Here is a 17270-nt window from a genome sequence, read left to right on the forward strand (position 1 = left end):
ACACATAAAAATCAAATTGTCAAAAATCAAAGACAGAGAGAATCTTGAAAGCAGCAAGGAAAGTCACTTATCACATATAAGAGGAAATCTCCCAGTAAGAATATCAGTGGATTTCTCAGAAATTACAGAAGAATTACAGAAACAATCACTATAGAAATGCAAATCAAAGCCACAATGAGATATCACCTCATACCGTTAGAATATCAAAAAGAATAGAAATTAAGTTCTCAGCAAGGTTCTGGAAAAATTGGAACCCCTGTGCACTGTTGGTGGAATTGTGAAATAAATGGTGCAAACCACTATAGAAAATGGTATGGTAGTTCCTCAAAAAGTTAAAAATAGAATTACCATATGATCCAACAATTCCACTTCTGGGTTTATGGCCAGAAGAACTGAAAGCAGGGACTTGAACAGCAGTCTGTACACCCATGCTCATAGCAGCATTATTTACTATTTGGCTATTATTTAATAGCCAAAAGGTAGAAGTAACCCATGTGTCCATTGACAAATGAATGGATAAACAAAATGTGGTTCACATGCAGCAGAGTATTATTCAGCCTTAAAAAGAAGGGAATTCTGACACAAGCTACAACATGGATGAACCTTGAGGACATTATGCTAAGTGAAATAAGCCAGTTACAGAAAGAAAAATATATGATTCCACTTATATTAGGTACCTAGAGTAGTTAAATTCATAGATACAGAAAGTAGATAGTGGTTGTCAGGGGCTGCAGGGAGGGGAGAATGGAATATTGTTGTTTAGTGAGCACAGAGTTTCGGTTTGGGGTGATGAAGAAGTTCTGGAAATGGATAGTGGTAATGGTTGCAGAACAACGTGGATGTACGTAATGACATACAGTTATACACTTTAAAATGGTTTGATTGGTAAATTTTATGTTATGTACATTTTGCCACAATTTTTAAAAATAACCGATTTTTTTAAATGAGGGATACATGAAGATCTTCAGTACTAATCAGGTATTCAAGTACCAACTAAAAGTCCACTAGCTATTGTGCCAGTGGTGCTGCGTGGCATGTGGAACTTCCCTGACCAGGGATCGAACCTGTACCCCCTGCATTGGAAGCGCAGTCTTTTTTTTTTTTTTTAACTTTTTAACTTATATTGGAGTATAGCCGATAAACAATGTTGTGATAGTTTCAGGTGCATAGCAGAGCAACTCAGCCATACATATGCATGTATACATTCTCCCCCAGACTCCCCTCCTATCCAGGCTGCCACGTAACATTGAGCAGAGTTCCTTGTGCTATACAGTAGGTCCTTGTTGGTTATCCTTTTTAAATATAGCAGTGTGTACATGTCAATCCCAAACTCCCTAACTATCCCTTCCCTTCACCCTTCCCCCCTGGTAACCTTAAGTTCATTCTCTAAGTTTGTGAGTCCATTTCTCTTTTGTAAATGCGTTCATTTGTATCATTTCTTTTTAGATTCCCCATATAAGTGATATCATATGGTATTTGTCTTTCTCTGTCTGACTTACTTCACCCAGTATGACAATCTCTAGGTCCATCCATGTTGCTGCAAATGGCATTATTTCATTCCTTTTTTATGGCTGAGTAATATTCCATTGTATATGTATACTACATCTTTTTTATCCATTCCTCTGTTGATGGGAAGCGCAGAGTCTTAACCACTGGACCACAGGGAAGTCCATGCCAGTAGATTTTAATGTTCAGCTACTTGTTCTATAAATGAAACACTTAAACTTATAACTGTATATTACAGAAACAAGCGGTAATGCTAGGTGATATGTTTTAACAAAGCTAGAATTTTACATAAAATACCCATCCACTAAATATACAAAGCATATGTTTTTGATTTGTATTCAACTCATTCATTTTATTTGAGGATTGGAATATGGAAATATTTAAAGAATAACTGCATCTTGAATTTCTAATTTGCATACTGCCATCTTAATTAAGATCTCTGCTACATCCTAAATTAAAAACACATTTATTGTAGATTTGAAATCTACAGTACAAAAACGTTTTGTTTTTAAATATCTAGTTTCTATCCCTCTAGACTGCATAAAGAAATTCTAATAAAAAAGGAACTTAGCAGAGAAGAATGATTGGTCTTTGGCAAATGTATCATCTTTTCAGAAGGATCCAGTGCAGATACCTGAAATATTATAAAACTCTAATCAGCTTAAACATTTGCTCTTTTTTCTTTTGTAGCAGAACTTTTCCATAGTAATTTCTAATAAGAGAAAGATCAGTCTTTAAAATTTGAAGTGCTTTCTTTTGAGTTTTATTTAAAGCATAAATATCCACTGGTAAACAACGTTTTCCTGACATTTCCTTTTATGGTGTTATGATGACAAAGAACTGTTGTCATGAGACGAAGTTATGATGAGAACAGTGTATCGGATCCAGTAAAACAAAGCACAGTTTGAAGCTTTTTTGTTTCTTTGGAGAAGAGATCATTTTGAGATTAAATTTCGATAGTCCATAAGGTGAATTTAGATCTTGGTGTCAATGTAAACATATTTAAAGGACTCTTTTAAGATTTTAACGTATTGCTCACCTTACTGTGGAACAAAATAAGTGTAGTATCCTCTATGCCTTGGATATTCTTGCAGTCCTTTTTGGAATACTATCATTTCAAAAATATTAATATTTAGACTTTGGGGGTAATTCTAGCCACTAGAATTCCAACATTTAGATATGATCTAAGATTGGGGCGGGGGCAGGGGGCGGGTCCTTTCTAAGGCACATAAAAAAGACCAGCAACATGTAAAGAAGCGTTTAGATATTTCTCCCTTTTTAACCAGAATTTATCTTCAGATTAGGTAAGGTTAACAATCAGTGTATCTCAGTTGAGCTATTCTTGTATTATGCTGAAGTCTGTGGTTTTCCGGGTAGCAGAGTCACACTAAAATACCAAAGAAGCTAATGAGATGGGAGTATTAGTAATCAAGGATGAAGTCAGTTAGGCAAAGTCTAGAAATATAGGCCAAACGTTTTCATAAATATTACAACTGATACCACATTCACGTACCTGGGTTATTTTTCAGATTATTAAGACTGCTCTCCAATAAATCATTACTATCATTATCAGTCAGCAGGGGCTGGGTTGGTAAAAATAGCTTGCCAGGTTAGTAGAATTTATTTGCAAGGAAATATATACATATATATGTTTCAGAATTCAAATATCTGGTTCTACTTCACATGCCAACTATTTAATAGCCAAAGAATGTTCTTCCCCTGCGTGAAAACTGACCGAGAGATAAGTATCCTCGTTTCCAAAAAAAGTACAAAGTGAAAGGAAAACAAATAACATAAAACCATATCCCTTAAAGCAGGGATCAGCTGGCCATCATCGTTCACTGAACATCTCAGAGGTTCACTGGGGAGCCGGCTGTCTCGGGGCTGTTTGGGGACAGAAGTCACCTTGGAACATAGGTGTCAAGACTCGTGGAGGAGCTCCTTCATTTCTGTTTGAAAATGAAATTGAGTGTGGCCATCTTTAAAAAGTCTTTTATACCATCAACACTTACTAACAGTTACTTAAAAACTGAAATCAGGGGCACAATGAAAACAAAGCTCAGGGAGAGAGGCGACATGGGCATGGACAGTCAACTGCACCCACACACATCTCCCAGGCTCAGCAGGGCTGGAGGGCGTGACCCAGCGTGAGTAACGCCACCAGGAATTTCCATTCACCCATTAAACAAATATTTATTGAGTAACTAGTATGTGCCAAGCATCATATTTCTTGCTGCTAATAGCCCTCTGAGTTTTCAGGTCATTTATTTTAAGGAGGGAAAATACAGTTTGCTATTTTTTAAACCCACATACTTCAACAAGAGAACCGATTTTGATTATTATAATGAATTGGACAGTTGTTCGGGGAAGCGGAAATGATAAAGCCATTCTCCTTTAAGATAAGGCTGTTGGGTCCAAGTAGCAATCAGTGCAACGTTTAACTGATTTATTACAATAGTACTATCTCTTTCCAGTAAGTGAATACTTAAAATCTACTTAAAGAAGATTGCTAGTGGGAATAGTCTGTTGGGTTGTTGATGCTTCCTGTATTAATATATGACCCCACACTGAGATTCAGTAATTGCTTATTTTGGCCTAGGCAACGAATTCACTTCTTGTTTTAAGTGTGAGGGGACTGTCAATGCACACGTCAATCCTATCAGAATATATTCTTCAGGTTTTCTCCTGCTGCAAAAAATGGGAGGGGCGGAGGGCGATGGGATGGTTGACAAGAGTGCTGGTCAGGTTTGGAGATGGGAACAGAAGCTGTAAAGCACATTGAAGGACACATGCGTGGAGTGGGCCTCCGGGAAGTGGAAGCTTTCTTACCAGAGGCTTCCTGACGGTGGATCTGGGGTGTGGTCGAGGGGATTCATAGACTAAATATCATATCTGAATTAGCCCAGATTAGTGTGATCTTTAGGGCAAGAAAACCTTTCAAGTACCATGTACTGTTTTGATCATTTTTACAGGAGTCTTGGACTTTTTTTCTGCCAAAAAAGGGCAGTTCTGGCCATATTTCTGAGAAAACACTAGAGTTTTGTCAATCTAGCCTTATTTAGCTTTAGCTTTTCATTGCTATCGGGGCAAAGACTAAATCATTGGCTCGACGGACGTAAAGCATGTTATTCCACCATCTGGGTCTCAGACATAATACTGTATTTTTCTTTTGTTTCTTTTCTAGTGGACTTTTTAAAAAATGAGGTCATTCCCTTATAATTTTGGTTTTTCTCTTTTCACCGTCATTGATTTCACAGACTTGTCCCCTTTCTGCCTTTTCCACCAGTTTACTTCAGTGTCCCCAGCAGTTCCTGAATTCTTGAAAACGCCTACTGCAGACCAGCCCCCAACACGGTCCACAGCACCTGTCCTCCCTACCAACACCGTGTCCTCAGCAAAGCCTGGGCCAGCACTGGTGAAGGTGGGTACCCTGCATGCACGCCGCTTTGAGCGTCTTTACCTTCAACTGTGGTGTGTAGCCCTGAGCACAGAGGACAAAGGCTGTGTCCACATTGCCCGGCCTGCCTTTTAGCCTGAAGCCTTGAAAACAAAACCACAGAAGGACTTGCTCACCCAGGCCTTCATAACTGAAACCACCACCACCTTCAACAAATGACCTCTCGTTCGATGGTCACAGAAGAACAGCACAAAATTCAGTCTGTATAAAATGACTGCAGCAGTGCAGAAAGACTTTAGGAATCATTTTATCAGCAGTTCCCAATTCTGCTTCCACCCAGGCCACTAAGATGAAACAAACCAGGGAGAGAGAGACAGAGAGAGAGGGTCTATAGCACTTGGGATTCATGAATCTCACAAGCAAATGCCTGTAATGGTAACGTGATTTTGGGCTTTATACACAAGGTCAAACTCAGTGGTACTGCAGATATGTGACAGGTTAAAGGTTTTTGAGAAGCAAATACATTTTTTTGATTTAGCAGTTTGGCCTGATACAGCTTGATTTGTTCTTCAGATAAGCTGCAGATTTGTGGCCCTGTTCCATGCATTTTACTTGGTCAAAATAATTCAGTTAGAAGTTCCAAAGAAGATTAAAATTTTCAATATATAACACATTTTTAAAGTTTTTTAACGTGTATTTAGAACTGGTAAATAAAGGGGGGGGGTTATAAACTGAGGAATAGTTTAACCATTTCCGATGTGACTTTTGCCAAAACTAGCAGAACACAGATCTCAAACTTTTAGAACTAAAAAAAGGACCTCAGAGGGCTAGCTAAGCCTCTCAGCGCCTTTCAGATGAGGAGACTGAGGCCCAAAGAAGTGAGGAAGTGACGAGGCCAGAAGGACCCCGTCTCCGAATCCCAATCTGGCCTTCATCCTTCCTTCCCAGCTAGCCGTTGCAGCACTCCTGGAAGGCAGCTAGCCTGGGGCGTGTTCCTCACTCCCCTCGTCCCCAGGACCTGTGCTTGTCCTGACCTCCCTGGAGAGAAGGCGCTTTCGTTCATCCGTGTGCCCAGGTGTCCATGCCTTCAGGGCACATACCAGTGTATTTCACCGTCTTCACCAGAAATCCCAAAGGGTGGCAAGTGTGACTGTGCCCATAAAATCAGCTCTTACCTCCTCTTCCCACGACCCCCAGCATGTCCCACCAGTAGCACAAAGGGGGTTCGAATGCCAACCCGTCTTTCCCTGCAGATACTGAGAATTTGTTCGCTGCCTCTCCTGGTCTCTGAATTTCTGCTCCTCACTAGTGTCTGTCTTTAAGGAGGGCTTTAGTTCTAGAGCAAAAGGCATTGTTCAAGCATGTGAGACTGAGGGGTTGAGTAGACTACCCTGGGAACTCTGCCAGTAGAGGAAAGGATAGGTACACATTAGGAAACAGACCACAGTTCTTTGGGGGTTTTCCATGAGAAAAGCTATTTCCCATCCTCAGTCCTAAGAGAACAGACATGTGCAGGCTAACAGGTAACAGCCGATTTAGTCTGAGGAATGCTGGTTATTATATTTCTGTCCCCTTCCTGACTGTGTCTGGGTCCGTTGTTTTATTACATAACAATTATAGTCAACCCTTCTTAACCCACACCCCATTCATTTTATGATCAGTCTGAAAAGATTAGAAATAAAATTTATTATTGATAAAATAAGCAGATGACAGTGAATTGATTACTATTGTGAGATTGCAGCAGGAGGCTGTTTAGCAACAAGAATATTTTCTCACATTGTGGTGTATTTTAAGTGCCTGTAATTCAAGTGGTTTCTAATTAGCGTACACATCTATCATTCATTAATTCAGCAGATATTTATCGAGCACCTTCTGTGTGCACCAGAAGGTGCCAGCCAGGTGCTGTTCTGGGTGCGAGGAGTAGATAAAGTAGTGACGAAAACATCACAGTACCTCCGCCTTGGTTAGGAGCTGGAGGTGAACAGATGTAAAACAGAGTGTGCCGGGTGGTGAAGAATAAAGCCAAGATCGGGGATGGAGGCAAGGGGAGACGTTTCTGGTTTAAATAGAGTGCTCTGGTCAAATAAGCAGATGACATTTGGGCAGAGATCTAAAGGGGGTGAGGGAGTAGCTGTGAGGACATCTGTGGGCAGAAAATTGAACATCACTGAACAAGGAAGCCAGTTCAACTGAAGAGAGATGGCCAAGCAGTAAAACGTAAATATTAATAGTGACGATTTCTGATATACAGAATATGGTGACTTTTCTTTTCTTCTTTATTTCTGTTTTTTGGGTTTTTTTGCAATTTCCTAATTCTTTGAATGTGAACTTATATAACATGATCACACTGATAGCTATATTTAATTTAGTACTTCTCAAAGTCTTCTTACTAAGTTGAGTATTTTACCTAAAGCATCTTAGAAATAATTTTCTATACCTTGTTGTTTTGTGCTGTCTTGTTTTGTTGGTGGACTTTTTTTTCAGATGAAGTTATCTTACAATTTGAATACTAAAAAGTAGAAAGTGATCTGATAACTTATAAATGGAGGAGGTAAAAAGAACTCAGAAAAGTCATCTGATTCTTAATCATAAGACAGGGTCTCACACCCCATTTTCAAAATAAAAATGTAATATTTTTGAAAAATTTTTAAAAATTCATATTCTCATTACTCAGTATTCTTTTTTCTGCATATTTGCCATAGAAATTCATGGCTTTATATTCTGCTTTATTCTCATTAGAAGCATTTTTCTGCTTTTACATATTCACCATAGATTTTTTTTTAATAACCATAAAATATGACATAGTTATGGTGAAGTATACTTAATCTTTTCCCTATTGTATATTTAGTGTGAGACCTGTTTTTCACTAGGAGATAGTATATGTAAGTACTAGGCAGTATCTACACAGGAGACCCAAAGTAAATGTTTGTTGAACTTGAATAGATAATGCTGAGCTGAGCATCTTGCCCTTAGTCTAAGGGACCAATGCATCAGGAGAAGTAAGTCCTTAGGAGCAAGGTTTTTGGTCACAGGGAGTGCACGAACGCTCTCACAGCTCTTGAAATGTATTTAGTATATTGCTCTCCAGAGCAGCAACACCGATTTCCAAGGTGCGTTGCGTTTTCTCTTCAAATCAGTCAGGCACACAGTACAATGGATTGCATTCTCTTAGAATTTTCTTACTGTCTTTTTCTCGAAAATAGCAAAGCCATCCTAAGAATCCAAATGACAAGCACCGTAGCAAAAAGTGCAAGGACCCGAAGCCCCGGGTGAAGAAGCTGAAGTACCACCAGTACATCCCGCCAGATCAGAAGGGGGAGAAGAGCGAGCCGCCCATGGACTCCAACTACGCCCGGCTGCTCCAGCAGCAGCAGCTCTTCCTGCAGCTGCAGATCCTGAGCCAGCAGCAGCAGCAGCACTACAACTACCAGACCATCCTGCCCGCGCCGCTCAAGTACGGGCTGGGCTCGGGGCGGCTCCGTGAAGCGGGGTGGGCGTGGTTGTCACGAGGGGCCATTAGGTGCTAAAGGTTGGATGCTGTGATTTACTGGTGCTCCATGATTCTTTTCATTTTATTACCATCAAAGCTCACACCGTGTCTGTCTGAAGTCAGCACAGTGAGAATAGCCTCCCTTCCAGTCCATTTTTTGTCCTCCAGAACAGGTTCTGAACTTTTCAAGTTAGAAATGATTTTTCACAATTATTCATCCAGGAAAGATCTGCCTGTTCTGTACCTGAATAGTATGAGATGCTATGAGAAAAGCATAAAAAGTGTAAACCTGGTATAAACAGTTAAAAAAAAAAAAGGATGGATGAGCACAAAAGCTGCAGGCTGCAGTGGTCAGGGAAAGCTTTACATGGGAAAGGGCCTGAAACTTGGGAAGGAGCCTTCCAAGCAAAGAGGAGTGATCTGAGTGCAAGTACAGAGGAAGTTAGAGCAAACAATGCCTGTTTATTACATGGTGAGGAAACAAGGCCTGAATAAAGAATGTGGTTAGTTTTTAAGAAAAGTGGAAGACAGATTTGAGTAGAGCCAATGTCTAGAAGAACATGAAGTTGGGACGACTTTAATCCTGATACAGTGGATGTTTCAGAGGGCCACAGTGACATGGTAAAATCAAAATGCATGAAAGAACAGTTTGACACCAGTATTGGAGGGGAGCCTGGACATAGGAAAACCAGTTAGAAACTCTGCGATAAAGTAGATGCAAGAAGTTGAAAGGGCACTGATGATGGGAAGGCAGGAACAGGTGACAGATGTTTCAAAAGACAGTAAAAGGTCTTGGTGAGCAATAACTGTGAAGAAGGAACGTGTTTCCAAAGTTTGAGCCCCAGTCAGGAGGGACAGAAGGGAGTAAGTTCTGACGACTTCTGAGACTGAATTCATAGCAGGGCATGCACAGCTAATTTTAATTATGTACTAGAGGAAATCTCTAGATACAAATCCTCAGTACACTTTTCTGGGAAACAGATAAAAATGCAAGGACACTTGTCCTTCATTTCATTCACTTTTCAGGAAAAAGGAATATTTACAGTCAACTCGAGAAAAGGAACTCTAGAAACTAAAGATCCAAAGTCTCATGACAGGGAAAAGTGATACTCTGTGATCCATGCACTCAGTTTATGATTACATGATCTGTAGAAGCTTTACTTCTGTTTTCTACACGTAGGCTGAGCACTCCCCCATGGAGAGCCCCTATTTTCTAGAAGTAGAAAAGGATTAAGACTTACTAAAAAAGCTTCTCTTTAAGAAATATCTCCTCATATGCTAATAATTATCAATTCACTTTTTTCTTTTAAGATACAAATATCTTGAGGAAGATTAGACCTATTAGTCATTCAGACCTTCCTGTGAAGTACTTAAATCGAAAACATCAGGGCACAGAGATGAAGGAAGAAAGAATTTTTGTAGCATGTTATTATTTTAAGAGCAAGCAGGCCTGAGAGAGCTGTTGACATTGGAAGGGACCCAGGGAAGGCCAGAGAACTGGACGAGTATCAAAGACAAACCACCGCTGCTTTACAGCTTCGTCCAGGACCCAGGGAGGCGGCCCCCACCATCCCCACCGCTGGGCACCAGTGAGGATAACGGCGGCGATGGCTCACACGTCGGTGCCACTCTCGGTGCCTGACCGTGTGCTCGGCATCCTCCTCCTCACAGGGACTCTCGGAGGAGATGATATTATTACTGACCCCGTTCCCAGATGAGGAAACTTAACTGAAAATCCCATGAAAGGTGGTGTCTGTCCATGAAATAGTCTTTTCTGTAATGCAAGAAATTGTCTGCGTGCGGCCAGCTTTGTCGATGGGAAGAAAACATCTGAGGTGTGAGGTACCTGAACTCTGAAGTCCTTTGTCTTTCCGTGAAGGCTTCAGTCCCCCTCTCCTCCTCAGACATTCCTGCCACTGAAGTAACCAAGCCTCCTGACCCAGGAAGGCATCATCCAAAAAGCTCCAAGAACTAGGAGGAAGAAGGAGCCCTCATTTTTGTCTTATTGCACCAGCCAAAGATGGGACTCCAGTTTTGTTTAATTTCCAGGTCCTAAAAATGGAGGTGTTATTTTCTGACACATTGTTTCTTTTTACCAAAATTCCACACAAGAAACTGAATGTGGCAGTTCTCTAGTGCCAGCAGTGGTGGAATTTTACTGATAACACAGCCCTTTGGTATCTTGGAAGAAGCAAGAGCCTGAAGACATGGGGCTCTAGTCCCGGAGTGGCCACACGCTGACGGAAAGGAAGGGTCCTGGAGGGTCCCTGGACCTCAGGATCCTCAGCTACACAGTGACCACATTCATCAGGCATCCATCCCCCTTTTCTCCCTCTGGTTGATTTGGGGAAAAAAATAGACCAACTTATTTCAGTTATTTTAAAAGCTGAATTCAACACTGTACGGTTAATCATAGTAACAAGTAGAGTATTGTAGAATCTCAACCAAAAAGACAGCATGAACAGAATAATTAATTTAAATCATGCATTCTCAAGGAGAGCGTATCATTCGCAAAGGAGCAAAAGTTCCTTGGGGGGAATTTTACACTTTTTATTTAATAAAATAAATTTTTTGTGTGACAATTTTTGTCACATACATAGTACGTGGACAAAAATGCAGGACATATATGGTATTAAAATTTCATAGGTGAGTGATTAGGGAAAAAATGTCTAAAAAGGCTCCTTGGGGGGACAATAGTGAATATAAGGCTGAGAATGATTAAAATAAAGTGCTTTTGTAATTCTAAAATAAGATTTAAAAGTTGAATTTTTAGAAAGAATAGTGATACATTTTCAAATATTTGTCATTTCCTCCAAACTTCAAGAAACTTCATTTCGAATACTTCAAGTATTTAATTTCAGCAAAATGCAGGCAGGTTTAAAAAGACTCAAATGTATGTCAAGAATTAGCTGTTGACAAGGCCAGAACTGGCTTCAAACACAGGCTTCCTAAAACCCATTTGAGAAAGCTCATCCAGCCGTGGACCTTGCCCCATAGGCACCATGACCTAGATCCCTATTTCAGAACATGGAATTCCAGGTCTCTTTGGCTTCAGTACCAAAGCTTATATTGACAGTAAAGCCTGAGGCTGCACTGGAATTGGCTGTACAGTATCAACCACCATGTGCACCTTTCTTTAATGAATATCAACCAGCCAGAAAAGGAAATGCCATTGTTGCCAGGAGTATTACAGTCGGAAGGAGTTGGGAGGACCTGGCTTTGACGTGGAAAGGAGTTTCGGGAAATTAGTGCAAGAGATTCACCAATATTTTTTAAATAAGCTTTTAAAAATGTACATGGTAGAGAAGTCCATAAATCATAAGTGAAAATTGATGCCAAAGTAAGCACACTCCTGTAACCACCTAAATCAAGAAATGGAGCACTGTCATTTCCATTACCGTTACCTTGCATCCCCCCTCAGTGACTATCCTGACTTCTGTCCCATAGATTAGTTCTGCTCAACATGGAGTTTGTGAGATGTATCTTTCCTGATGCAGACAGCGGCACTTAATTTTTATTGTTGTCTATTCTGTAATTCATACCTAATGAGGTTAAGCACTTGTTCACATATTTATCGACCATTTGGATATACTTTCTTGTGATATGCTTGTTCACGATTTTCCCAATTTCCCATTGGGCTTTTCTTTTTCTTACTAATTTGCAAGACTTCTGTGTGTATTCTAGATGAGTTTTTTGTCAGAAATACGTATTACAAAATCTTCTCCTGGGGCTTGACTTTTCACCCTCTGAAAGATATCTTTTTTAGTGAGTACTTTTTGTGTCCTGTCTAAGAAATCTTTGCTTATCAAAGGCTATGAAGCTATTATCCCAAGTTTTCTTCTCAAAGTTTGTTTTCCAATTCACATTTAGGTTTTGGGATGGTGTGAGGGTAGGGGTTGATCAGAAGCCCTGTTCTGCTCTGTGTGAATATCCAATTTAGCCTAGTACCATTTATGGGAAGAACCACCCTTTCTCCACCACACTGCAGTGTCGCCTTTGTGATGACTTGAGGGTCCTTGTACTTGGGGAGGTCTGTTTCTGGATTCTCTAATCTCTCCCATTTGTCTATTGTCCTGTCCTTGCATCAGCATCACCATAAATTTTGATATCTGGTGGTATGATGCTTCCAGCTTTGCTTTTTTACTTCAACGATGTCATGGCCGTTCTTGGTCCTTTGCATTTCCATATAAAGCTTTGAATCACCTTCTAAATTTCTACCAAGCAAGCAAACAACACACAAAACCTGCAGGGAGTTTGACTGGGGTCTAATTTGACTGACGTCTTTACCATATTGAGTCTGCCAATCCATGACCAGGTGTTTTTCTCTTCGTAAGTTAACAGATTGTTAGCAGGAGCAATGTCAACCCCAGAAATTATTTTATTGGAAACTCTAACTTTCTTTTTCTTTTGAAGGCCACTCAATGACAAGAATACAACAGTGGGAATCCAGCTTTGAACAACACTACATCTAACACACCAAGACAGAATACATCTGCTCCTATGAGAAAGCCAGGGCCTCTGCCTTCTAGCTTGGATGACTTAAAGGTGATCATTGCAAGTGGGGTTTATTCACCCATAAGTACCACAAAAATGTAAATGATTTGCCAGATTTGCCTAGCAGGTGTAGGTAGTTCCTAATAGATATTCAACTTTACCACCAATAGGATAACCTTTATAGAGGTGCTTTCTTTTTACGTCCATTAAGTTTCCTTTAAAATGACCAGGAATAAATCTCCATCTATTGAGCAAATGCCGTGTGCAAGCACCACACCACTCCTAACTCCAGAAGCAGATCTTTTTCTTCCCTATTCGTTGCCAAGTTTGGGAGAAGCAGGAAAATGTAACAGTTGAGAACATGATCTCCAGGGCCATCCTTCCTGGGTTCTGCCCCCGCTCAGCCTGCTGTTATCTGCGGTAGCTTGCACCAGTGATGCACCCTCTCCCCATCTGTAAAACGGGAATAATAATACCTGCACCTCATGTGAAGATTAACTGAAAGAATAAAGCACTTCTGGCAGTGTCTGGCACATGGTAATTACCCAATAAATGTAACTGTTAGCATCACCATGTCTGGTAATAAATCTTTTGATATAGTAAAGGAATTACCCTCTAATAACCCTTGCTTTATCACTGGCCTTTCAAGTCCTTTAGGCCTACAGCTCTGTGTGTTTCTGTGCGTTAAAAAAAAAAAGAAAAAGGAACTGTCCCACTTTCATATATGTAGTAATACGGAGATGTCTGACAGATGGAGTCACCTTTTCCATCTCAAAAGTGCACTGAAGATTTGTGAGAAGGTCATAATATGAAAAAAGAGATCTTATTTGTTTGTACTTCAGGTGTCGGAGCTGAAGACAGAACTGAAGTTACGGGGTCTTCCAGTGTCAGGCACCAAACTGGACCTCATTGAACGCCTGAAACCCTACCAGGAAATGAACAGCGGTGGTGCTGCTACTGGTGGCATCGTGGCCCTGTCGACATCTGCCATCGTCCCCAGTAACCCAGAAGTTACCCTGGCCCTGCCAGTGACAACACTGCAGAACTCTGTGACCAGCTCAGGGTCCACTTTCAAGGGAGAGCTGCCATCCGCTGGAACCGGCCACACAGCCCACGTGGACAGTGCTGCCTCCCCGCTGCCCATCTCGCCCGCTCCCTCTGAACAGTCCAGTCTCGGCGCCGAGGACGCGAGCGTGGCGGACACGTTCACCGAGATCATGACCATGATGTCCCCGACGCAGTTCCTGTGCTCGTCGCCTCTGCGAGCCACGAGCGCCGAGGACAGCCTCAGCCCCGCCAGCAGCACGCTGTCCACCCTGGAGCTCGACGCGGCCGAGAAGGACCGCAAGCTCCAGGAGAAGGAGAAGCAGATCGAGGAGCTGAAGCGGAAGCTGGAGCAAGAGCAGAAGCTCGTGGAAGTTCTGAAGATGCAGCTGGAGGTGGAGAAACGAGGGCAGCAGCAGCAGCAGCCGCAGCGGCCACTGGAGCCCCCGCCCAGCACCCCGGCCCCTCCGGTCGCCAAGTCAGACCAGGCTCGGGGCGGCACCGCTCCCGCCGCCAAGGACGAGGCCCTGGTCCCCGACGGCCCCAGCCTCGTGGCCAGCCAGACCCTCGTTGCCAAAAAGGCCATAGTGATCAAGCAAGAGGTCCCCGTGGCCCCGGCCGAGCCGCCCAGCCTCGTCCCGCAGTTTTACGTGAGTTCCCAGGGCCAGCCACCCGCCGGGGTGGCCCAGCCACAGGCTTTACTGACCACGCAGCTGCTGCTCCCCGTGTCCATCCAGGGCTCCGGTGTCACCTCAGTGCAGCTCCCAGTAGGCAGCCTCAGACTCCAGGTGTGAAGTGTGTCTTCTAACTCCTTTGCCTTACAGTTTGCATGGGCCAGAAATTGCTTATGGAGATTTCAGACCTGAGCTGCTTCATGAGTGCAGCCAAGTCTGGCTTCACGGTTGCAGGAAACGTGTGCACGTGTTGGGGGGTTATTCGCAAACGCAAACAGCTAGCACTGTTTTTATATAGTAAAAACAAACAAGGGGTGCTTTTCCCTTTCTGCTGCCTTTCAGCCTTAGCACAGTATTATTATGTGTAGACGTTTTAAAATACCAATGGCATTCTCATAATGATGACAGCCACTGTCCTGAGTGCTTTTTGTGTTCTAGGCACAGCATCAGATACTTTAGATGGCATGCTTCATTTAATCCTCCCTTCTCCCAGAAGACCCAAGTGAGAAAGCCCCCATCTAGAAAGGAAACCGAGGCCTTCAGAGGTTTAATAAGTTGTCCAAGGTCAGAGGTGGCATTCAAGCCGAGGCCTCTGACTGCAGAGCTCTTGCTCTCACGCCCACTCCTGTGGTCTGCCTCCTAAATGTAGTTCTTAAAAGCCACCACTGAGGTGAAGATGCCTAAACTAAGGAGAATGCGACCACAGATTCAGGAGTGAGGCTGGTATTGAGAAACGATGAAACACTGGTGAGCATGAAGTTTACTTTTATGCCAACATTGCCTGCAGCCGTTTCTGTGCAACTCGATTTTGGAAGGTTTTTTTAAACAAAATGTGGGCCACAGTACACAGAAACCATTTGGAGTCCTGCTCCTGTACCTTGACCACCCAGAGGGGAGCAGTCTTATACCCCTGGGGTTAGGAGGCATGACCCAAGGGCCCTTGGCATGTTCTGAAGTCCTAACTCCCCTGTTTCATCTTTAGAGTGTCTGAAACTGAAAGTCTGCTCTGTGATACAGCTTTCCTAAACATTTGTTTTCCTGTCCAGCTCTTCCATTAGAGTTGATGTTCGAGGGACAGGAATTGCGTTTTATTCTGGGCCTGTGAGCACCCAGCCCGTGGCTGGCTCTCCCATAGGGAGCACATACTGCAGCTTAAAAGCAGGAATTTGCACAGTCAGGCCTCACAAATTTCCTTACTGCTATTAAAATTATTATTGTAACACCTGACCTATTTATTATGTGTAGAGCTGCTGTAGGTTCTTTTGACTTCAGTCTTCTATTTTCCCCAAATTTTCAAATGAAAATCTTAGCCACTTACGAAACAGTAAGAGCATGGAAATAACTGGTCTGGTGTTTAATTCTCTGGTTTCAAACGAAGGTTCAAATTTATATGCCAGTGAATTGAAGTATGTATCTATGAACATTTTATCTTATTTTTTTTTCAGATGTGATCCCCAAGTGACCAGTTATTCCACATCTAACCTCTTCATTCTACCCTTGATTTTGACAATTCATTTGAATTTTTTTTTTTTTTCCCTCCTAGACTCCACCACAAACAGGCATCCAGACTCAGCCTCAGAGAGCAGCTGCCACCTTGTCCTCAGGCCTGGCCCAGACTGCACCTCAGAAACAAGACACTTTCACGCCACATGTGCTCAGTCAACCTCAGCAAGTCAGAAAGGTTGGTGAATGCTAATAAGTGACAAACTGTTGCTGATTTTTATACTGTCGTCCGCTGAACATTCAACAAGCGTCTTTATAGGAGCCTCCTCCGTGGGAAGCTCCTGTTTGTTTTTCTGTGATCCATCTCCCACCGGGCGAGCTTTGGGTCAGATGCCATTTGGCTGCAGAAAGAGTTCTTTATTACTAAAAGATGGCTCATCTTAACAGTTAAGCCCCTTTTCCAAGAAAAGTTTCAAAACTATTTTTTCAATCCTCATATATAGAATTTTCTAGGTTTTAAATTTTCTTTTCAAAGTAATCATTTTGTGGGGGAAAAAAAAGTGCCCTGGGAAAAGGTATTTGAAGGTGAAAAAGACACTTGTTAAAATGTTTATCTTGAGTGAGATCTTTATATATTTTTAAGAGTTTGCCTTCTCAGGGATTAAGAGCCCGGCGGCCTAGGTCTGGCTGTCATTCTGGCTCACCACTTCCTCTGTGTTATGCCTTATGCAGGATTCATGTACCGTCTGAGTGTCATTTTCCCCATCTTTAAAATGATGGTGCTGATCTAGGGCTCAGTGTCCTCTACAGGACTTCTACTAAGAGTTCTGCTGAAGAGCCCCAAAAGTCATCCAGACTCCCTCTTATCCAGTAGGTGGAGCTATGTGCCCATCTCCTCGCCAGAAAAATCTTAAGGCCTCAAAAGTAGGTCTTACTATTTTAAACCTTGAGAATGATTAATCCCAGAGTTTTAATCTTCAGTGTAAAAGAACCTCGATAACTAGGTGTACCTGTAGATATGCCCCAGGCTGGCGTGAACTCTCTGGGCTAAGACAACTTGAGGAACAGACGGAAATGACCTCTTGGGACAGCGACAGTCATGTTAACACACATGTCTTGGAATCTCCTCTGAGGAGCACAGTGAGCACGGAGTTAGAGGTGGCCCCAAAATAACAGTTCAGTAAGAAACTTAGTGAATATTCAAATGGTAAGACAGTTTTCT

The 17270-nt window shown here is 42.1% G+C and overlaps 1 protein-coding gene across 1 annotated transcript in view; it reads left to right on the forward strand.

Annotated features, from left to right (window-relative positions):
- Window positions 1-17270, forward strand: part of MRTFB (myocardin related transcription factor B) — a 202916-nt gene that overhangs the window by 168698 nt on the left and 16948 nt on the right. Inside the window, 6 exon segments of the mRNA XM_082359257.1 lie at window positions 4793-4927; window positions 8107-8357; window positions 12807-12823; window positions 12826-12938; window positions 13730-14719; window positions 16149-16286. Coding sequence (XP_082215383.1) covers window positions 4793-4927; window positions 8107-8357; window positions 12807-12823; window positions 12826-12938; window positions 13730-14719; window positions 16149-16286 — 1644 coding nt within the window.

This window comes from Balaenoptera borealis (assembly GCF_965194805.1).
Source record: "Balaenoptera borealis genome assembly, chromosome: 16".
In the NCBI taxonomy this organism is placed as follows: Eukaryota; Metazoa; Chordata; class Mammalia; order Artiodactyla; family Balaenopteridae; genus Balaenoptera; species Balaenoptera borealis.